Source organism: Oncorhynchus mykiss, chromosome 26 (assembly GCF_057628025.1).
Source record: "Oncorhynchus mykiss isolate SJ-2025 chromosome 26, ASM5762802v1, whole genome shotgun sequence".
Classification (NCBI taxonomy): domain Eukaryota; kingdom Metazoa; phylum Chordata; class Actinopteri; order Salmoniformes; family Salmonidae; genus Oncorhynchus; species Oncorhynchus mykiss.
This window is the reverse complement of record NC_143047.1, coordinates 26,583,291-26,606,252: the sequence shown is the minus strand read 5'-3', so window position 1 is coordinate 26,606,252 and position 22,962 is coordinate 26,583,291. Positions and strand designations below refer to the sequence as shown.

Below are 22,962 nucleotides of genomic sequence, written 5' to 3'. Positions count from 1 at the left end.
AGTAATTAATGCCTGCTCACCAAACAATTTTGGCCGCTGGATATTTATGGCAATCCGCTCTCCATACGGTTTGACATTTGCACTGCACCCAATCCTACAGATTTCCGATTGTTATGAAAACTTGAAATCGGCCCTAATTAATCGGTCGACCATGGATTACAGGCAACATTCGCACTGAGCTAAAGGGTAGAGCTGCCGCTTTCAGGGTGCGGGACTCTAATCCGAAAGTTTACATGAAATCCCGCTATGCCCTGCGACGAACCATCAAACAGGCAAAGCGTCAATACGGGGCTAAGATTGAATCATACTACACCAGCTCCGACGCTTGTTGGATGTGGCAGGGCTTGCGAACTATTACAGACTACAAAGGGTAGCACAGTCGCGAGCTGCCCAGTGACACGAGCCTACCAGACGAGCTAAATCACTTCTATGCTCGCTTCGAGGCAAGCAACACTGAGGCATGCATGAGAGCATCAGCTGTCCTGGACGACTGTGTGTTCACGCTCTCCGTAGCCGTAAGACGTTTAAACAGGTAAACATACACAAGGCTGCAGGGCCAGACGGATTACCAGGACGTGTGCTCCGGGCATGTGCTGATCAACTGGCAGGTGCCGTCACTGACATTTTCAACATGTCCCTGATTTGAGTCTGTAATACCAACATGCTTCAAGCAGACCACCATAGTCCCTGTGCCCAAGAACACTAAGGCAACCTGCCTAAATGACTACAGACCTGTAGCACCCACGTCCGTAGCCATGAAGTGCTTTGAAAGGCTGGTAATGGCTCACATCAACACCATTATCCCAGAAACCCTAGACCCACTCCAATTTGCATACTGCCCAAACAGATCCACAGATGATGCAATCTCTATTGCACTCCACACTGCCCTTTCCCACCTGGACAAAAGGAACATCTTTGTGAGAATGCTGTTCATTGACTACAGCTCAGCTTTCAACACCATAGTTCCCTCAAAGCTCATCACTAAGCTAAGGACCCTGGGACTAAACACCTCCCTCTGCAACTGGATCCTGGACTTCCTGACAGGCTGCCCCCAGGTGGTGAGGGTAGGTAGCAACACATCTGCCACGCTGATCCTCAACACTGGAGCTCCCCAGGGCTGCGTTCTCAGTCCCCTCCTGTACTCCCTGTTCACCCACAACTGCATGGCCAGGCACGACTCCAACACCATCATTAAGTTTGCTGACGACACAGCAGTGGTAGGCCTGATCACCGACGAGACAGCCTATAGGGAGGAGGTCAGAGACCTGGCCGGGTGGTGCCAGAATAACAAACTATCCCACAATGTAACCAAGACTAAAGAGATGATTGTGGACTACCGGAAAAGGAGCACCGAGCACATCCCCATTCTCATCGACGGGGCTGTAGTGGATCAGGTTGAGAGCTTCAAATTCCTTGGTGTCCACAACAACAAACTAGATTGGTCCAAACACACCAAGACAGTCGTGAAGAGGGCACGACAAAACCTATTCCCCCTCAGGAAACTAAAAAGGTTCTACAGCTGCAACAACTGGTTGCATCTCACTGCCTGGTACGACAATTGCTCGGCCTCCGACTGCAAGGCACTTCAGAGGGTAGTGCGTACGGCCCAATACATCACTGGGGCAAAGCTGCCTGCCACCCAGGACCTCTACACCAGGTGGTGTCAGAGGAAGGCCATAATTGTCAAAGACCCCAGCCACCCCAGTCATAGACTGTTCTCTCTACTACCGCATGGCAAGCGGTACCGGAGTGCCAAGTCTAGGTCAAAAAGGCTTCTCAACAGTTTTTACCCCCAAGCCATAAGACTCCTGAACAGGTAACCAAATGGTTACCTGGACTATTTGCATTGTGTGCCCCCTCCCCAACCCCTCTTTTACGCTGCTGCTACTCTCTGTTTATCTTATATGCGTAGTCACTTTAACTATACATTCATTTACATACTACCTAAATTGGCCCGACCAACCAGTGCTCCCGCACATTGGCTAACCGGGCTATCTGCATTGTGTACCACCACACGCCAACCCCTCTTTTACGCTTCTGCTACTCTCTGTTCATCATATATGCACAGTCACTTTAACAATACCTACATGTACATACTATCTCTATAAGCCTGACTAACAGGTGTCTGTATATAGCCTTGCTACTCTTTTTTTCAAATGTCTTTCTACTGTTTTATTTCTTTACCTACACACACACCTTTTTTTGGCACCATTGGTTAGAGCCTGTAAGTAAGCATTTCACTAAGGTTTACACCTGTTGTATTCGGCGCACGTGACAAATAAACTTTGATTTGGTTTGAATGTTTTATTCACATTTTGCATTTGTATCTGAAAGTCATTTAATGTTAGCAGTCAATCTCAACTAGGTATGGATGTCATGTCACTTCTCTGTAGTCCAGAACCCTATTCTTCCTCACAAATACCGTAAATAATTTGCCAGAATATGTTACATCTTCATCCCAAAGTATTGAATGCAATGTGAGCAGCCATCTTTAGACATCTAGCCACCCATACTAGGCCTATCTGAAATATGGAAATGATTCATGAAAATCTCCAGGTAGCCTGTTATTGTTCTGGCAAAGATGCCTCCGTAGGAGATTTCTAAACTGTTTTATCTGGATAATACAAACAATAGGCCTACTGTTTTTGTCTGGTCATCAATATGTGTAACTTTTTGGTTCTGAAGCACAGATTACATGTTTTTGAGATGACAATTTAGTGCAATACTGTAGGCCTATATTAGAAATCAGAGGAAATGGGTGAAGGTATATAAAATCTAAATGGTAGTGTATTTGTATTTAGCCCATTCAGTTTCACACTCGTGACCCCCCCCCCAAGTGACTAATTTTCAGAACACCCTGCTGTAATGCAGTACAGAGCAGATGCAGGGTGTGTAAGGGTTGTACTAGGGTATGTGATTCTGTGTGTAAACTGCTATGTGACCTGAGACTGTGCTGTGTTCCAGGCTACGGGACGTCTGAGGGAGAGGGGACGTGACGGCTGCCTGGCAGGCATCCAGGTCCAGCAGCTCTTCTGCTCCAACAACCCCAACATCCCTGATCACCATCTGAAGGAGCTCAACATGAAGATCGACAATGCCTTACAGGTAGATGGCGCACGCGGCAGGACCACCACAGCCTTGGTCAATGTCTGAAATGACACCCTATTCCCCAATATAGGCTTGTGCACTGCTTTTGACCAGAGCCTTATTCCTGGTCATTTTTCCCTGTAAAGTGCAATATTTTTAATCAGGGCTCTGGTCAATAGTATTGCACTATATATGGAATAGGGTGCCATTTCTAACTGGGTCACTTGTGCCTTACAGAACAAAGGCTGCTTCAAATCAATGTGTTGATGGCTTGGATATGAAAGGACTGGATGAAGCAATAGCTAGCCTGACTTAATTACATGTTAATTTTATACAAATTATTTTCTCTTTTCTCTCGCCAGGCTTATAAAGCAGCACTAGAAAGTATGGGCCACAGTGAATATGCACTGAAGGCTGGCTTTCACCTCAATCCCAAATCTGTGGAGGCAGCTTTACAGGTATATTTACTCTAAGCACAGGACGTATTACAGCTCATTAGGAATGGTAAAGCCTTGTATTATAGTGGCTGTGATAAGAGCAAAACCCTGCCTCTAACCTATTTGTACATCCTGTGTCTGCGCCTGTCTCTCTCTGTCTACTATGTAGGGCTGCTGCAGTGAGGCGGAGGCCCAGCAGGCTGGCAGGATGCAGACCATCTCCCAGCCCATTCAATGTGAGCTGCCCACCATACCTGTGCAGATTGGTGCCCACTTCCTCAAAGGAGTGTCCTTCAACGAATCGGCGGCTGACAACCTCAAACTGAAAACGGTATGTCTGTTATGGAGGACTTGATGTTATAGAATGTTCAGATATTGCATAGAACATATATGATTGTCATGTTAAATCGGGAGTCATCAGCTTGGGAGTCATATTCTGCTCTATTCATTACATTTCTATCTACAACATTGTAAATACACCCTTGGCCTTGGCTCGCTGGCATCCTGGCACTAGGTTACTGTGATGGGTGGTTTCCTAAGTCTTTCATAGTTTGACCTTGCTGACCAGAATGGGTCACTCTGCTCTCTAAGAAGTGAGAGCCACTTAGACGGTCATTTCAACCTCTGAGGACCCTTTAAACTAGAGAGCCTAGACACTTTAACAAGAGGGGACTTTGTAGTTGCTACTGTTTCCTGTTCTGGTCTATGTTAGTGTTTTAGAAGAGATGAATAGGACCCACACACTCACTATTGCTCCACCATATCTTTTTATTTGGCAAAAAAATGAACAAAGTTTCAATCCAAAGTGGATCTTTGTCAGGTCCACATTACTGCTGCTGATGCAAAGCACTAGTCTTGTGTTTTCACACCGGCCACCCTGTTTTGTATCCTCAGCACACCATGTTGCAGCTCATTAAAGAGGCAGTGGGGCAGAACGGAGTGACCCCCCGGGACGACTCCCCCGTCACTGAGGTCCTCAACCAGGTCTGCCCTTCCAGCTGGAGAATGGCCTGCAAGACCGCCGTCCAGTTACTGTTCGCTCAGGCGGGACTGGTGAGTACAAAGCACTTAAGATGTCAACAAGGGCATCAAAGTCACCCAGCTTAAAATACTTGTCTCATTTAGATGTCAACATAAACTGTTGTCTCATCTTAAATTAGCTGATGGATTGCTTTGCTTTAGCAGTGGGTCCATGTGGTTCAACCAACTTCACTTATTTTATGAAAAGGTAAAGGAATATTTAATTTGTTAGAGGTCCCTGCCTTGAGCAGATACACTATAACTCTACAGCCTCTGCTTAGTGAAGCCTCAGAATTATAGCTCTGGGCCAAGCTGCAAGTTGTAGTCTATTGTAAGCTAGAGGCCATTGTTTGGGAGGTGTGTAATCGAGATGATGGGAAGGTATGTTGGGTTCCTTTGAATGACCAAGACGTGTAAACAAACTCATTGTAGACACAGTGAAGCCAACATTCCTGCAGCATCTGGGTAAAGGATGGGGTCATCTGGTTGGGTCTTCAAACAGATCTCTGGCTGTTCACTTTGAAACGAGTCTTCCCCCAGCCAACAGAGAGAAAGCAGCAGTCATCCACTACTCTACTTTGTTTAGTTCCTCAGTGTGGTCTGTAATATTTAGTGCGTCAGGCCTGGGGAGTGTTCTTATCCACCCATCAGCAGCGCTGAGTGTAAAACAATCCCTGGTGGTGGATGGGAGCTTTATATGAACTCCTTATCTGAGCTATGAGCTCTGAAGAACAGACAGTGGGAGCCTGCATAGCAGCCTAAGAGGAGACCACCTTCTTCTTTTAACATTACTCATAGAGTGGATCTGCCAGACAGTGAAAATGGCTTTGTTCTTTCTGGGACATTAATTTTCAAATTCTCAACACCTGAATTGGCCAAATCTCCTCCTTTTTGGGAGCCTATGCTGCTGCATCTCGCTCTTGTTTTTCTCTCTCTCTGCCTGTGACCTTGTGAGTCTGGGACCTGGTGGGTGTGGTGGTATGTTTCTCACAGGCCTGGACTCAGCCCTCTGACTGCCCAGGGGTCCTGAGGATACACCTGCTATATAAATAACAATAGGCTGACTTCCTGTGAGACAGGAAGGGTCCTCCCTCCCCAAGTTGCATTTGTCTAGAAGGTAGAGCCTCTTTCAAAGAACTACTGGAAAATATTGGGCTGGAAGCATGTATATTTGTTGTTCACCCAAAGTGGGCAAAGGCAATGCAAGCTACATGTTCTGACTGTGGGCAGACTTAGATATACTATCTATTATTTTAGAGGAGACTGATGTGTTAGAGTACCAATTTCTTTCCACAATATCTGCTTGCTTAGAGTCAGAGTTGAGAGGGGAAAAAAAGGGCCAATATAATCCTGTAGAATTGCTTGCACAAGCATAGCTGACTGAGGGAATGCATTCTATTAGAAGCTGTGGTGATGCAGCTCTCTGAATGACTGTGTGGACAGGTGGTTGTTGACACTGCTCAGATGGAGAACAAGGAAGCCTATGCTCCACAGATTGCTCTGGAGGGCTCCAGAGTTGTGGTACAAGTACCCTCCACATGGTGAGTAGGATTATTCATATTTGTCTCTTCTGCCCTCTGTGGAAAAACAATCTGCTTGCTTTACAGGTCCCAAAAATTATTTGGCAAATTTAGCTTGCTTTACAGTTTTATCTTAGCAAGGGAATTCCAAGTATTCAGAATCCTTAGACATATACAATTGGCTAAATCAGCAAACTACATACTTTCTATCTGCATAAGCCAACACTGAACTCAATCAACTATCACATTTGGACAGTAAAGTGAAGTATTAACAGACCTTGTATAAATGTATTTGTGTTATGTTGGACATGCCAGTCGTGCTGTGTCCTGACTGTCCTGTGTGTAGGTGCCTGAAAGAGGACCCAGCCACCATGTCTCTGTTGCAGCGGAGTCTGGACCCAGAGAAGACCCTCGGCCTGGTGGACGTGCTATATACCGCCGTCTTTGACATCGATAGGTGGAAGGAGTGCAAGTGAGTGGATGTGTATTGTCCAAGGCATTTGCATTTTTTATTCCTAGAAAGAATCAACCTGCTGTGTGTTCACATTGGCATGGGCTGACAGGTATAGCCCTCATTCTCAAGCTTTAGTTTACATTTGCCCTGAAAGAAAATCTTGAAAAATCTAGCTAGCTGTTGTAATTTTCGATGCCATTGAATGCTTATGTATCTTCTCCCTCCAGAGAACAGGCCTTGCCCACCATTCAGATGCAGTTACAGCGGGAGAGCCCTGACTACGGGATGCAGGTAGACCTGCCTCCTGGAAATGGCTCCAAAGCCTCCAGTGGACTACCCAAAACTATCTCCAAGCTAACTTCCAAATTCACAAAGAAGGCCTCTTCCAACTCTGTGTCCAGTGGTGGTGGGGGCAGCTACTCCATTCCCAGCACCCCGTCCCATAGCATGCTCTCCTCTAGCAGCAGCTCTGAAGACCAGCAGTTTAAGAGCCTGGGTCACGCAGTAGACGGAAGACTGCAGAGCATCTTACAGCTGGGCAACCTGTCCAGCAACCCAGACCCCACCCAGCCCCAGAACGGTTCAGTGTGTGACGACCAGGGCATGAACCTCCCCACGGACCAGGAGATGCAGGATGTCATTGACTTTCTCTCAGGTTTCAATATGGGCAAGTCCCAGCAAGCCTCCCCACTGGTCAAAAGGAGGAACTCTGTAGCGTCTGCCAACGCCGCCGAGCTGAAGCCCCCGAGCGGAGCCACCGACCGAACCCCAACCTCTCAAGCTGTCTCCCACAGTTCACTGCAGCCCCCTACCCAGAGTATTCCCCAGCATCAGCAGCCAGTGCAGAAGCAGCAGCAACAGCCACCACCACCACAGCAGCCCTCCCAGCAGGTACTGCAGTACTACCAACACCTCCTCCAGCCTATTGGTCAGCAGCAGCATGCTCCACCTCAGCTGCCCTCCCAACAGCCTCCACCCCAGGCTCTTCCCCAGCAGAGAGTGCCAAGCAAGTGGCTGAGTGGTTCTAGCCAGCAACAGCCTCCTCCCCAGGGCCCCCCTCCCCCATCAGGGCTCTCCCCCCTGGGGCCAATTGGCCAGTGGGGCTCACCTGGCCTCCCAGACCTGAGCTCGGACCTGTACAGCCTGGGGCTGGTCAGCACCTACATGGACAGTGTAATGACTGAGATGCTGGGGCAGAAGCCACAAGGTCCCCGCAACAACACCTGGCCCAACAGGGACCAGAACGAGGGGGTGTTTGGTGTGCTGGGAGACACTTTGCCCTTTGACCCCGCAGGTGAGTCATTTTTATCCCTTATCCACAAACCCAGATAACACTCTGGGTTCCTCTGACTAATGTGGGTTGTGTTCAGTAGGGAGTGAACATTTTGGAACAGAGTGAAACGGGGAGGTACTACGGTGTCCTTACTGAACATAACCTAGGTGGTTGATAATAATACTTCAGAACAGTGTGTGACCTGTATATTGTCATGTTGAAGGATGCAGTCAACTACAAAGGCTCCATATAATAACAATGAAAGTTGGCTCCTTCCTGCACATCGTTGGTCAAAGTGTAGCCAGGGTGAGATCCAGTGTCTTGACCTCCGATAAAGAAAAGCGGCTTCCTTTAGGACGGTGTTATTCCCCCTCCCTCCCCATTATCAGTAGGTTGTCTGGGTTGTGGTGGTGAGGCAGGCAGGCAGCTCACAGCCTCCAGGGTAGGAGAGAACTGTGTCAGCAGTGGGGCTTGGAGCTGTGTTGACTGGGCTGTTTCATTACAAAGACCGAGAAGGAAAAAGGAAATACTACTGTTTAGCACTGCAGTCATTATGCCTGGAGAGGATATGTTGCTTTTGATTTTTCTTGGGGTTTTGTGGTTTGGAGATGTGCTTACATAATCTCATTGTAACCATTAAAGCCATTTGGGGTGGTGATATTTCGCTGACAAAGATTTATGATCTAGTTTGTCTGATTTCCATACGATTTCCTGAATGAATAGCGGCCATTATCTGGTGCAACCTGAGGAAGTGAAAAACCTTTATAGCCACATTTGCCATTCAGATACATTTTCACAAACTCTGAACTACAGGACCTTACTAGTCTCTCCAAATGTCGTCTCTAGTCTTTCCAAATGCACTGTAAGTGTAGGTTCTGACAGTGAGCAGCTGTCCCCCCCAGAAGTTCTGATGTTCTAATTTTAAATGTTATGCTGAATTTACAAAGTCAGTTGCTGTTTTTACAGTGCAGCAGACTCTTTTTATTTCAGAGCAGAGGCCATTGTGTTCAGCTGGCTTACGGCTATTGTTCTTTTTCTGCTATGGTAGACAGTCTGGCTGAATGGATTGAGCTGTGGGGTACACACACACACAGAAAAGCTGAGGATGTTAAACTGAACTGTGTTTTCTCTCTTTCATATGCAGTTGGCTCTGACCCTGAGTTTGCGCGTTACGTTGCCGGAGTCAGCCAGGCCATGCAGCAGAAACGGCAGGTGCAGCACATCCGTCGACCCAGCAACACCCGCGGCAACTGGCCCGTCTCTGATGAGCAGCACAGGACCTGGTCCCACCCAGAGTACTACAGTGAGGGGTACGTTCCCCAATCATAATCAACACCTAACATCTCTGTATATGACATAGGGCTGTATATAGTCTGCCAAAAGTACTACAGGGTACTTGATTCAAGGCTCTATACACCACTCTATCTCACATGACACATGCCTACTAGTACAATTTATTCACCTCTTTGTATATAACATCTCTCTAGAAAGTATGCCAATCAATCTTACATGCCTCTTAGTGATGTTTGATTTGTAGAATGGTAAGAACAAGATGTTCAGTGTTTTCAAGTAGTTCTGACTGAGAATGCCACTTATGTGAAACAGGGAGGTGGTCCACAGCAGCTGGTCAGCCAATCAGGGAGACTCTGCCAGCTCCAGTGATGAGACGTCCTCAGCCAATGGGGACAGCCTGTTCTCCATGTTCTCTGGACCTGATCTTGTTGCAGCCGTCAAACAAAGACGGTACAACTGAGTCACCATGTATTAAATGTACACCATAGTAAATTACTGTTCTTTTGGTTTCCCTACAACCTGTTTTTGTTATTCATGATGTGAACTATCGATATTGTGCTGTAGAGCTTCATGTCTCCTCTTCTGCCTGTAGAAAACACAGCTGTGGTGAGCAGGAGGTGTGTACCCTTCCCTCTCCTCCCCTCCATCACTTGGGAGATGATAACCAGGTAAGGAAAGTGTGTGTACTTAAGACTCTGTGGGCAGTACAGTAATTGGGCCAGAAAATTGAAGCCTCTATATTAAAGAGATTCAATATAATCATTTAATGTTAACATTTACCCCCTTTTATTTATTTTTGCTAAAGCTCTTGTATTGATCAACTCCCATTTCCATCCATTCTACTCCACAGGAAAGCAAAACTAAAACTTGGCCGCCGAAGGCCCCATGGCAGCACTCCACTCACACTCAACACAACACCATGCCCAATCCAAGCTCTTCCCTGTACCAGATGAACATCCCTTCCAGCCAATGGAGTGATTCCATGCAGATGTTGCAGTCTCCGGTGTGGTCCACTGCCAGTGACTGCCCTCCCTCCACTGGGATCTCCTCTGGCTTCTCTCCCTACACCCAGCAGCATCAGCAACAACAGCACAAACCCATCAGCAAGGGCTTTAAATCCTTCCCCATCAAACATGAGCATAGGCCCTCTTACCTTAACCAGTACTGATACAGACCAAACAAATGAGTCCATTGGCATGGTAGAATACCTGTAGCTGTATTTCTGAAGCAAGTTCCGCTGTGACCATTAGTAATGTTGCCCTTTTGGAATAACCATTAAATTGAACAGTCTAAGTAGGTTTTCAGGCAAAATTGCATTGTTCATACTGGCTTAACATTTTGTATGTGTTTTCAGGCAAAATTGCATTGTTCATACTGGCTTAACATTTTGTATGTATTTTTCCATTTAAACAACCCCTATTTGAAAAAGACATTCTAAACTGCCATGTAAAAGCTGTAAGCAATGCATGTCATGCTGGCAGCAGTTAGTCTGCCTGATAAAGTTTATACTGTTTCCTCAGATGAGCTTGAAACATGCACGGCCATCATCCACTTTTCTTCTCCTTCTGAAAATGTGTAAGGGATAAGAGTTTAGGGGGTGGGCCCTAAACGAGGCCCTCCAGTTTTCCCCAGAATTGTATACTGTCTACATAGCTGTAACTGCCAAATCTCATGTAAGATGACTCAGACTACAGCTAACATCTACTGTTCCATAGCTTGTAAATTACTGAAGTTGAAATATAAATAATAATTTACTACTTTTTATTAAGAGGCTTTGAGCAGGCTCAGCATAAATATTATAATCATTGCAGAGGTGTAATTGAAAAAAAATACTACTTTTTCAACTGACAGAGTCAAAGATATATAGTTACTGCTATGTGCCATGTTGGTATTAATAGCACTTGCATAATATTTTCCAACCAAAGTGTTGTTCAGAAGATAAATGGTGCTGAAGAGAAGTCTATTATATTCATCATTAATAAAGTTATGAGCTCTAGAGCATTAGGGAAAGTCTTTATGATCAAAAAGCGCATTCATTTCCTTTCTTTCCCCGATTGGCAGTTCACTTCAGAATGACACTAACTCAAACCTAATGTTTGTTCCTTTAAAATACAATATTTTCATGTACAAATATTGACAGTATTAATCTTATTTTTGTATTTTCTTACATGTTCTACAATTACTGTATGTTACTTAACACAATCCCCCCCCCCCCAAGATGTGAAGGCACATTAATTTCTTTAGTTCAGAGTTGAACTACACCATATCTATAAAGGTTACCAAATATACCATTATAAACACTAAAACATTGTGTAGGGTATTTTTTTTTGCCCATGTTTCTTCAGTTTCTATGGCTACGGGCTGTATTTAAAGGCCCAGAATGTTAACTTTTTGTGATGTTTGCGGATGCCAATGTTGCCTGTATTTATGAAATGACAATGTTTTCTGAAAACTAACATACCATGTTTACAGAGATGTTTGCTGTATAAATATCTTTTTATAGTTCTGTGCTTTGCACAATCAAAATATAGGGTTTGTTGCATTGTCTGTTATTTCCCAAACTTTTGCTGCCTTTTTTTTTTTACATCTTTAAAGACCTTGGACTGTAACCGTTAGCATTTTTTTAGCTGTGTCAAAATGGTTTACTAGTGGCATCTACAAAAAAGTTACCCTGACAGAAGATATGAAGGGGACTGCTTGGCTTCTTGTTCTCTTGAGCTGGCAACTGAATCAAGTGTACCAGCAATGCAACAAAAATGAATAAAAACTACTAGCAATTGAATATTGTGGTATTTTCTATGACTTCATGCATGATCCTTTTATGAGGGGTGACAGGCTGCCTAGTAGGCTGTTGTGGTGTCTGGTTTTAACTAGCAGGCTTGAAGTCAGAACTTTGCTGTAACATCTTTTACCTTAAGTCCACTGAACTGCAACCCTTGTCAGTAATATAATAGCCATTGTCCAAGGCTACCTACCCCTAGTAGTGTATTTCAAACTTCACAATGCCGGTGGTGACTTGCCCATGAACTGACCTGTTGGGAGTAATGATGCTCAATATGCCCAAACTCAATTATTAAATGCATCGTGTTACTTTACAGCAGGTCAGGAAAAAAATTGCAAAATTTATTTTCAATAAAATGATGTGAATCAATTCAGAGGAAATTGCCTATTATGTATGATAGCTTTACGTCCATTCTGGGCTGTCAATGTTGGTGCCTCTCCATTGGTGGGGATCTGAAAATTGGAATCTGAGTCAATTTGCAACCCGTCACTGGTTAACATCGACAAACAATTAAAACAACGGTCAAGCAATGAATGTAGCTGCTTGCATTTTCATTGAGGGACAAAACATACGTTTGTGGTTGGAGCCAAGTGTGGCTGGCGTCTGCTATGGTTCCCAGGTAAACAATGTTGCGGTGCAAGATCTGTTGATATCTGGTGGAGAAAAGTTGTTTACAGTATGGTAGTTAAAACACAGCAGGGAGGCCAACCCTATTCCTCAGCACCCTATTCCAGCCCTACCATAATTATTTACTCATCAGGAACTTCAAATTGTATTTGTCACAGGTGTACACCTTACCATGAGATGCTTACTTACAAGCCCTTAACCAACAATGCAGTTAAGAGTTACTATTTTACTGAGTCAATGTGCATGTTGGTAGGGTTAAAGTAACTATGCATAGATAACAGCAAGTCTGTTAAGAACACATTCTTATTTACAATGCTGGGCAAATTGTACACCGCCCTATGGGACTCCCAATCACGGCCAGATGTGATACAGCCTGGATTCGAACCAGGGACTGTAGTGACATCTTGCACTGAGATACAGTGCCTTAGAACGCTGCACCACTCTGAATTGGGTGTGTTCATATAGAGCTGGTTAAAAACCTGCAAACCCAATAGCTCCAGGAGAAGGGTTGACATCACCAACACCATCACCAAATAACACATAGATATGGATGAAGTTGAACTTACTGTACACATTCCATTGCGCGTCCTTTTTGCATGTACTCTGTGATGCACCTTACCAGCTGGTCATTTTCGTCCAGTAACTGAAAGTTGGAAAATATGAAAAACTTTTTACACAGCTGGAAACTTGTTTACCGAAGCTACCACCTTGTATGATAGAATGTAGGCCAAATAACAAACCAGCTGTACAGCTAGCTAATGAGCTAGACACAGTTGTAAACATTCTAGCTAAATGCTACACAGATTAACATAACCAAACTGATAGCTAACGTTACTTACTCTTTGGATGGTTTCTTGGTTGATCTGAGCTTTTCCTCTATGTCTTTTCGGTACAAAAGCAACAGACATTTTGAGTTACATTGAATGACAAACGTTAGACAGTGGCTGTGACTACGACTGTGCTAATATTAGCTAGCTAGAGGACATCCACCATCTTTGCTCGTACTGCCTGGGATTTTCGGTCGTCACCTTACCACAGCCACGAAGTCATAAACCCCGCCCATTTCTACAATGTATCTTCTTAATCACTAATTTTAAGCCTAACCAAAACCTTAAATTATGACCCACACGTCAATTTTTGTTTTTATGATTTATTACGATATAGACATCATGACTTTGCGGCTGTGGTAACTAGTGGAAACGGATTTTCGTTGATTTCTTAGTCAATTTCAATCCATCGTCCCTTGTCCCTTACCCTAATATAGGAGGATCCTGCTAACCTGTGGATAGGCTAATTGATCCAATCCAATCAAATTGTATTAGTCACATGCGCCGAATTCAACAGTGAAATACTTACTTACGAGCCCCTAACCAACAATGCAGTTAAAAAAAATACGGATAAGAATAAGTAATAAAAGTAACAAGTAATTAAAGAGCAGCAGTAAAATAACAATAGCGAGACTGTATACAGTGGGTACTGGTACAGAGTCAATGCGCTGGGGCACCGTTTAGTTGAGGTAATATGTACATGTAGGTAGAGTTATAAAAGTGACTATGCATAGATGATAACAACCGAGAGTAGCAGCGGCTTAAAGGGGGTGGGGGGCTATGTAAATAGTCTGGGTGCCATTTGATTAGGTGTTCAGGAGTCTTATGGCTCGGGGGTTGAAGCTGTTTAGAAGCCTCTTGGACCTAGACTTGGCGCTCTGATACTGCTTGCAGTGCGGAAGCATAGAGAACAGTCTATGACTAGGGTGGCTGGAGTCTTGGGGCCTTCCTCTGACATCACCTGGTATAGAGGTCCTGGATGGCAGGAAGTTGCCATACCAGGCAGTGATGTAACCAGTTCTCGATGGTGCAGCAGTAGAACCTTTTGAGGATCTGAGGACCCATGCCAAATCTTTTCAGTCTCCTGACAGGGAGTAAGTAGGTCATGTCGTGTCCTCTTCACGACTGTCTTGGTGTTCTTGGACCATGTTAGTTTGTTCGGGATGTAGACACCAAGGAACTTGAAGCTCTCGGGTCCTCTTTTTCCTGTAGTCCACAATCATCTCCTTAGTCTTGATCACATTGAGGGAGAGGTTGTTGTCCTGGCACCACACGGCCAGGTCTCTGACCTCCCTATAGGGTGTCTTGTTGTGTCATCGGCAAATTTAATGTGTTGGAGTCATGCCTGGCCATGCAGTCATGAGTGAACAAGGAGTACAGGAGGGGCCTCCTCACCATCTGGGGGTGGCCCGTCAGGAAGTCCAGTTGCAGAGGGAGGTGTTTAGTCCAAGGGCCATTAGCTTGTTGATGAGCTTTGAGGGCACTATGGTGTTGAACGCTGAGCTGTAGTCAATGAATAGCATTCTCACATAGGTTTATTTTGTTTAGGTGGGAAAAGGCCGTGTGGAGTGCAATAGAGATTGCGTCATCTGTGGATCTGTTGGGGCGCTATGCAAATTGGAGTGGGTCTAGGTTTCCTGGGTTAATGGTGTTGATGTGAGCCATGACGAGCCTTTCGAAGCACTTCATGGCTACAGACGTGAGTGCTACGGGTCGGTAGTCATTTAGGCAGGTTACCTTAGTGTTCTTGGGCACATAGCTTCCGCTATATCGCTTTCATCTATCCAGTTGTTTTGGAAAGGAGGTAGGATGAGAAGTAGCTAGGGAGTGAAGTGAAAAAAAAACAGTCAAGGCCCGTGCTAGTGCGCATGTCAAAATCTAATGTTTGTAAACAAACTACTGAAACTTCAGAAAAACTCAACCCAATGCTTTCCACAGAAGCATGTCTATAAAAATAACTCAAATAGATTTCCAAACTACATATACATATTCCCCCTTCTCTAGAAAAGACCATAAACATATTTCAAATAGTAACTGAAGTCAGAGCCCTAAAGAGTAATTATAAAACATGGACATACACAAATGCTATGAGCATGGAAGGTTTGGTAGAACGCAATAATTACATTTCTCCTAAAATCTTGAAAAATATGTGAACTGAGTAGTGTAGAACATGCAGTGTCCACAATTCTTGGAAGGCAACTCTTGACTATCAATATAATAAAAACAAGGAAATGGTTATTGAACAATTGTTTATTTTTTATCTGGAGTAAAAACCTGTCTGCATAGGGCGGCCCAATTGAAGTACACCATGCTGTTCAACTGCTTTATTTAGAAACAATATCTGGCTTTATTATTCCAGAGGTCAGAAGGAGTAACTCATGTAGTCAAAACACTACAGTAATATGTAGGTAATATGCACTGTTTGAAATCTCAAATTAGCTCTGGACCTGACACCGATGTGATTATTGCAACTGCCCAGGCTCATGTGTATAATCCTTGTTCGGAGTCACTATTTTGTGTTCTATCACAAGGCAAGGCTGCCATAGCCTCGCACAAGCCATCTTGATCTCACAAGCTCAAAGATCAGGGTGATTCCTACAAGGCTAAGGCTGCCATGCATTGCTCTGTATTATCAACCTGTACAACAATTCAGTAAAACTGCACATTTATGAACTACAGGATATATTGGCCTAGTTGCCCAACATTTTTTTATGATCTAGATCAGGTTTATTTTGTAGTGTTTTCAAATAGTACATGTTACATATTGTCATCATACTGTAGGTCAATTTAAAGATAAATACATAATCCCCCTTCCTTCACTCCCAAACATACTGACAAAAAGTGAGAATATCTGAAACAATCCAACCCCATTCTCTGCTGGTTTAAACATCCAGTTCACATCCCTGTAGCTTACAGACAAAAAGAAAATATCCCATAAAAAAAATCTGAATCTTTTCCAGAGGTGTGATTTTATGGATAATCCTCCAAACTGCTAGCACTGGACAATAAACAGTGCTCAATAGACTTCCCCAAGCATGGGGAAAGGGACAAATATTGCAAGCTTAGAGCACCGATGCGGTTTATTACAAATGCTGGAATTAGATCACTAGGAATTCTTCCAGAAGCTTAGTAGATTGGTTTTAAGGCCTGGAGTAACTACACTACTTTTCTTGTATCAAACTTCTTCCAACAAGTGAATTTCATTTGTTTCCTTCAACCTCATGTAAACTTAGTGGTTGGACTTAAACAAAATAAATCTATACCCAACCCTAGCTGTGCAGAATATTATTGCTGAATATGAAGATTTTTCCTACGTTATACAGCCCTTACTCTCCAACATTTTGTCACTTCAACAAATAGATAGGCAGTTCTCAATTTCTTTTTTCAGAACAAGCTTGCATGAGAATCACTTCTGTGCAAGGCTACTACGCAGTCCATACAGCTGGTGAATGAGACAATTTTTCACTGAAGTTGCATTAGGGGGACCGAAAAACAAAAACACCAGCATCTTTCGGTTTAGAGTTGAGCACACCAGATTGTTGTTTTAGATGCAACACAATACAAGGGCAAGCATGCCAATAGACCATCAAGTAAAGAAAGACAGTCTGCTAGAAAAATGTTAACATACATCAGTAACACTTGAACTGCAAATTGTTTTGAAACAGAATAAGTAGCCCAATGCTCCCAGTCCCATTCCATACTGCGGACAAGACCAATCTGCTTACACAGCAGTCTAAGTCAGAACCAGCCATCTTCTCTTGCAGGGCAAACATTTAGAGGTCAACAATGACTTAACTCCAGACACTTGTTAAGCAGCTAGTTAAAACATGGCAGCTAATTCAATTCATATTCAAGCACTGGGTAGATGGAGAAGGCTAGATAGACATTTCTAATGACTGATGCTCCATGTTCAGTCATGATTGTTGCAGAAAAGCCTCCCTTGACTACAGTAAAGAGCAATAGTCACCAACACTACATTTAACAAAAATATGCCAGAGCAAATATGTGCGTCGCACACCATCACTGAATCACAGACTGCAGTCCTTTCCAACACGACCTGTAGTTGGCAACCAGCATTAGCGGATGTTGGGATACACTGGGCATTATTAGAGGGGGTAGAGAAAACTTCCCAACAGCTCTGAATCAATTAATTTCATATGCATTTCTAAAACCAGAAGTTAAGTGGCAACCACACAATATCTTTGGGGCAGAAATAACAGCGTGATGCAGTAGAAAATACATTCCTTCAATATGATTATAAAACGAATGATCCCGATTACTGAAAATGCTCCATAATACAAAGTGTTTTCAGGATGTCCGACCTACTCCAATCTTGTATAAATAGCTTATGTTAAAGGTGTGAACTGACTACCTTAATTTGAAGGCAGGATCTCTACAAAAAAGTGAGCCTATGATTTAAACCACTTATCTACTTGATGTACCCCAAGAACATTTACATTTTAGTCTTTTAGCAGGAACACCACAAGAGTTTATCTGACTAAGAAACTTGGCAAAGTACAGCAGAACGTCAAAACACGGGATAAATGGCTACTGAGATAGACTAGGAGAATATAAAAAACAAAAACTGTGACCCGGCAGGCTATGTAGCATTTTAGTACTCCTAAGTTACATTGCAGGATATATCCAAAAAATAAAGCTATTTTCAGGGATCAAAGTACTCACAGTATCAGCGTTCTTCTGCATTCATCTTTACACAACAGAACATTATCAAATACAATTTTAGTAAGAAACTCAAATAGATGCAAAAATACTGAATAATTCCACTGCAGTACAGTATTTACACAAGTTCTTGTCCCTCTGATTACTGGATAATATCAAACCACACTCAAATTTTCAAAAGCACATATTCCTTTGTTGTATTTTTCAGAGAGAAAAAAAAGAAATTTGTAAAGAAGCTGCATTCACACCCGTTGAAATCAAGCAGTCAACCCCAGTGCTGGTGGCAAATTTACAGAGTATGTCTTCATTATTTTGGACAAATATTTCTGGACCATGAAGGGCTACAATTCCTGATGGATTCGTCTTTCTGGTGCACTACGCAGCCACTTTGTTATCCTTCTGGAATAAAGCAAAACATGTTTAGACTTGTGAACACACAACCAGCCTTTAATATGGCGACAAAGATTTGCATCATATGGAACTTCACTTGCATCATAAGTGCGATGTTAGGTTGTCTTGTCCTTTGTTGTGTGTGCACATGTACATTTAACTTTTGAATAATAACAATCACCAACAATTTTAAATGTGGTGTAAACCAAAATGGTAAGGAATGATTTACCCTGTATTCATATTCAACAAACTCCCGGCCACCTCTGCTGCCTCCTCGGAATCCTCCCCTGAAGCCGGGTGGGGCCCCACGGGGGGGTCCAAAGGAACCTCTGCTCATGGCACGCCCTCTGCCCCCACGGAAGCCCATGCCGCCACGACTTCCTCTGAAGCCTCCCCGGCCTCGGTTGTGCCTCAGTGGGATGCCAAAGGTCTCCGAATTCATCCTCCTCTCCTCAGCCCAAGTCTGCCTCCTTGGGAATCCTGAACCTCCAGATCGCTCAGCTGCTTTCCTGTAAATACAAAATGAGACCTTTAATGCCAAAGACGAACCTACCGACATGCTTTGGATTTCCATTAGTATGAGACTATCAATACCACAAAGCACATAAATAAAAATACAAAAATTGGTCAAGAGAGCAAAAGGGACATGCCTTGTATCATCAGAAGAAATGTTGTCAAAGAAGGACTTAGTTTTGTCGTAGTAAACGCTGGCCACCACAGGTTCCTCTTCCTCAGCATTGCCTTCACTGTTCTGTGTCTCCACTCCAGAATCTGCCTTCTCATCTCCATTAAGAGCCTTCTCTGCTTTATCAGGCCTGTCATCTATGTTAAACAATTAAAGGGGGTAAACAATTTTCTTCATAAATTTGGATTAAGCTAAGAGGATACAAAGTACACAAAATATCCAAAACAGTGGCAGCCTGGGATTTCAGGTAGGAACCCAGGCTAGGCCATGACATAACTGCTGCATGGAACATGCTATAATAATTACAAATAGTACCTTTCAGTTTGAGTTTGTTCTGAAATTCTTTTTCAATCTCCTCCTTGTTGAACTGAGCGTTGGCAGTCTCAAAGTCAAAGTCCTGATCAAATTTCATGGGACCGTCCCTGTGTGGGTTGAAGCGGCCTCTTCCACGGTGACCACCTCCACGACCACGGCGCTGAGGGGGAGGACCACCGGCTGGGAAGACAGGACAGCAGAGTCCGACAATAACAAAGTAGCGTTTAGATGATAATTTGAATCCATGTAGATCTTATCTTGACAGAAAAACATGGACACATTAATACCAGTAAGGCAGTATACAACAGAAGCTAGGGCGAGAGTTTTAACAGGTTAACAAGTACACTGGTAGTTTAATGAGAACCAACTCACCACATTGACGGTTATTCCGGTTGTCGCCACCACCTTGCTCAGAATCTGGTCTGGGTATTTTCTGAACCTCAGGGCCTAAACAGTACAAAATAAAGGACCAAACTCACAATTATTTGGGCATATCAGTCAAGTACAACATTATTTTAAACTAGAAAGCCATATGGCCAGGTGCTTCACTTAGAGCTAGGTGATCAAGCAATTGTTCTAAACAGGCAATATAGACTAGTCTGTGTGACAGCAGTGTATTGTAGACATTCAGGCCAAGCCTGGCTACAGCCTCCCCCTCCAGCCTCACCCCTCCTCTGTTCCAGGATGTCTGGGGGCTTCTGGTTGCCCGGGGTAGTGATGGGCCTGGCTGGTGGGCCAGCTGGGCTCCTTTGTCCCACTGGTGCAGGGGCAGTGGTGGGGGAAGTCTGCACTGCCTGCTCCAGGGAAGGGCTCTTCCTCAGAGGGTCCAGCTGGGGACTGGTGCGACCTAGAGAACAAGGCAGGGGTTAGCCCAAGATGTACTCTTAAGGAGCCTACCATTACTCCTACAAGGTCCAAGGACCGTATATGATATATTCAAAGGAAGACTGGCTCCAGCAGCCAACATATACATACACACAAACCATTTTTAGTTTTTATTTGAGCCCTTTTTACTCCCCAATTATTCGATCTTGGCTCATTGCTGCAGCTCCCCAACAGGCTCGGGAGAGGCGAAGGTGGAGACATGCCTCCTCCAAAACCTGACCCACTTAACCGCGCTCGCCAGCTTAACCCGGAAGCAAGCCGCACCAATGTGTCAGAGGAAACACAGTTCAACTAGCAGATGGAGTCAGCCCGCAGGCACCTGCCAAGCCACAAGGAGTCGCTAGAGCGCAATGAGCCAAGTAAAGCCCCACCGGCCAAACCCTCCCTTAACCTGACGACGCTGGGCCAATTGTGCACCGTCCTATGGGACACCTGACCACGGCCGGTTGTGGCACAGTCCGGGATATGAAGCCGGGACTGTAGTAACGCCTCTAGCACTACTGCATGCAATGCAGTGCTTTAGACCACTGCGCCACTCGGGAGCCCCAAACACTCAATTTAAACATGAATGTATTCTAAACTGCGATACAGTTCTAGAAACATAAAGCACTTCACCATCAATTTTTTTTTCGCAACTGCAAAATACACACTTGCTGTTTTAACCAGCTTTATCACAGTTGAAGCCAACAGTATTTTTCAGTGACACGTTTCTGGCAGCCTTCTTCAGTTACACACAGGTGTTTGGAGCATGCTAGATAGCCAATTTGCACAGGTGGTTCCTCTGTCTTCCGTAAACACGCGCTGTAACATGGAGATATGGCCGTATGGGAGCACTCACCCTATAAAAATGTAACCTTTTCTTTAATAATTTATCTCTGATATGAAAGATAAGACCCTTATGCTTCCAAAACTGTACCGCAAGTGATGCATGCTAATGTTCAGACCAAGTGTTGGGTTTCTTAACAAAAACTCCCCCATACAGAAGACACAATCATCCAATTACTTGTGTACTGTAATGGAACTGAGTGATCAAAGGCTAGGCAGGGATGTGATTATAATAATGCAAGAAGTGCAGTGCTCCACTGATGTTAACTGCAAGCAACATACCACATAAAATTGTATGATATTGAGAGGCAGATATGCTAAAGAAAAAGGACTAGTTCCAACAGCATTGCATTACACACTGACAATACAAGAGCTTTCAAGATCATTCTTAATTTCAGACATCTCAGAGATGATAGAATGGCGAAGCAACAAGATGAATGTACCAACCTCCACCAACAACTCCAAACTGCTGGGACACCAGGGGGCTTGGGTTAAACTGGCTGTAAGGGGGGACAGGAGCCCTGCTGCTAAAGGGTGCATATGATCCCACAGACTGGAATGATGGGGGTGGAGCATTGGTGGATCCAATAGAGGACTGGGGAAGTAAAACAAAATGTTGAACAACCACATTCAGAACTATTATTAAATATATAAAAAAGCAAATACATTTACAAATGAATCATCATTGACTAGAGCAATGTCCTGCTTACTTGAACAATGGCAGGGTCCTGAGGCAGGGAGCTGGTGGCTTTCGGTGGCTCGCAAACAGTCAGATCCTTGATATCACTCCCTCTGAAGATGATGTACTCGAAGACTTCATCTCGTGGTGGAATTGGCCTGTCAGTAGGGCGGTCCTCAGTGCCAAAGGAGCGGACTGTTTGGATAAACAAATACCAGACAGAGACAGATTACAACAGTGTCACTATCATTGATTGTCTGCTATTCATTGTAGTCTAGTATTAACAAAATGAAACGCCGTGCAGGATCTGATTTCCCATCACCACATTAACCGCTAAATAATCATGCAAGTTGGCTGAAACGATAACCCGGTCAACTAATTTATGCAACAACAAAGCATGAATGAAACAGTCCAGGGCGTTTGCAGTGAAACGGGCTAGCTAAATTAGCTATGCTAACTTAAACTAGCCTGCCACAAGCATAAATAAGCATTCGACAAAGCTAACTACTAGCTATGCTAACTAGCATTGTGAACAATTTGACAGTGACAGACTAAATGCCTGCACTGCGTTACTAGTAAAAAAAGTGAGGTGTTTTCAATTTATCGACTTATTTTTTTGCAATGTATACGTTTTAACTTACCTTTGGCGAGAGCAACAGTCGAATTTTCGGTGTCAATTGTGTATAAAATTCCTTCATAACGAATCTCGGCCTTCGAGATTAGGCTAATTTTACTCCCGATGTAGGGCGTCCCTCCACTCATACCGTCTTCCTTTTTCTTTGAGTGTGGAAAATAAATATATATTACAAAAGTATATGGCAAGTAACTAGCTATTTTATTTAGTCCTGTTTGTACACTTCTAACAAAGAATATTGCCCGTTCGTTCTTCCACCAATTTGTTAGCACCACGACATGGCCGTTTTCATATGATGCCTTGCCTCACCGCATAGAATGGTGGGAAATCCTCTCTGTAAACCGTAAATATCGCGAGTTTTCACGGGATCATGCTACCTTTCAAAGATTACTGGTCTAAATTTAGTTTTGTGTTTCTCGCCCTACTGGATACTTTCTGGGATTGGGAGAGAGAAACTGATCCTAGATCTGAGACTGCCAACTAGAGTTTATGTACATTTTTCATTGCTGCCACTGGATATCTTATCGCCCAACTCTCTCGCCCAACCCT

General features: G+C 44.0%; 3 protein-coding genes across 7 annotated transcripts in view; 1 reads left to right on the top strand and 2 right to left on the bottom strand.

Moving 5' to 3' along the window:
• Positions 1–11,866, top strand: part of LOC110506723 (granule associated Rac and RHOG effector protein 1) — a 45,073-nt gene extending 33,207 nt beyond the window's left edge. For all 4 annotated transcript variants that reach the window (XM_021586545.3, XM_021586543.3, XM_090222603.1 and 1 more), the window contains 11 exons: positions 2,965–3,105; positions 3,450–3,545; positions 3,694–3,855; positions 4,419–4,577; positions 5,988–6,085; positions 6,411–6,536; positions 6,746–7,812; positions 8,936–9,101; positions 9,397–9,534; positions 9,677–9,752; positions 9,935–11,866. In XM_021586545.3, coding sequence (XP_021442220.2) covers positions 2,965–3,105; positions 3,450–3,545; positions 3,694–3,855; positions 4,419–4,577; positions 5,988–6,085; positions 6,411–6,536; positions 6,746–7,812; positions 8,936–9,101; positions 9,397–9,534; positions 9,677–9,752; positions 9,935–10,252 — 2,547 coding nt within the window. In that variant the 3' untranslated portion in view covers positions 10,253–11,866. The remainder of the gene's footprint in view (positions 1–2,964; positions 3,106–3,449; positions 3,546–3,693; positions 3,856–4,418; positions 4,578–5,987; positions 6,086–6,410; positions 6,537–6,745; positions 7,813–8,935; positions 9,102–9,396; positions 9,535–9,676; positions 9,753–9,934) is intronic.
• A 321-nt stretch (positions 11,867–12,187) lies between these two features.
• On the bottom strand, positions 12,188–13,496 carry ss18l2 (ss18, like 2). The gene is given in 4 exon segments (NM_001165107.1): positions 12,188–12,318; positions 12,439–12,519; positions 13,060–13,136; positions 13,333–13,496. Coding segments are annotated over 4 exon segments (258 nt in total). The 5' UTR covers positions 13,402–13,496; the 3' UTR covers positions 12,188–12,287.
• Positions 13,497–15,552: 2,056 nt separating this feature from the next.
• LOC110506722 (protein LSM14 homolog) lies at positions 15,553–22,962 on the bottom strand. Of its 2 annotated transcripts, none has more exons than XM_021586541.3 (9): positions 22,421–22,962; positions 21,811–21,974; positions 21,548–21,695; positions 20,058–20,237; positions 19,763–19,837; positions 19,391–19,570; positions 19,041–19,212; positions 18,620–18,899; positions 15,553–18,399 (listed from the first exon to the last, which is right to left on the bottom strand). In XM_021586541.3, the coding sequence occupies exons 1-9, from the start codon at positions 22,539–22,541 to the stop codon at positions 18,376–18,378; spliced, it is 1,344 nt and encodes a 447-aa protein (XP_021442216.1). In that variant the 5' UTR covers positions 22,542–22,962; the 3' UTR covers positions 15,553–18,375. The 2 variants fall into 2 exon arrangements, with proteins under 2 accessions (XP_021442216.1, XP_021442217.1); XM_021586542.3 differs by having other exon boundaries at positions 15,553–18,396; positions 22,421–22,756.

Excerpts from the sequence above, each read along its gene's own strand:
- LOC110506722 (XM_021586541.3), bottom strand. The coding sequence starts at position 22,541 with ATGAGTGGAGGGACGCCCTACATCGGGAGTAAAATTAGCCTAATCTCG. Across the intron at positions 21,975-22,420 it reads GACTGTTGCTCTCGCCAAAG|TCCGCTCCTTTGGCACTGAG; the intron begins GTAAGTTAAAAC and ends TTATCCAAACAG. Across the intron at positions 19,571-19,762 it reads CCGGAATAACCGTCAATGTG|CCGGTGGTCCTCCCCCTCAG; the intron begins GTGAGTTGGTTC and ends CTGTCTTCCCAG.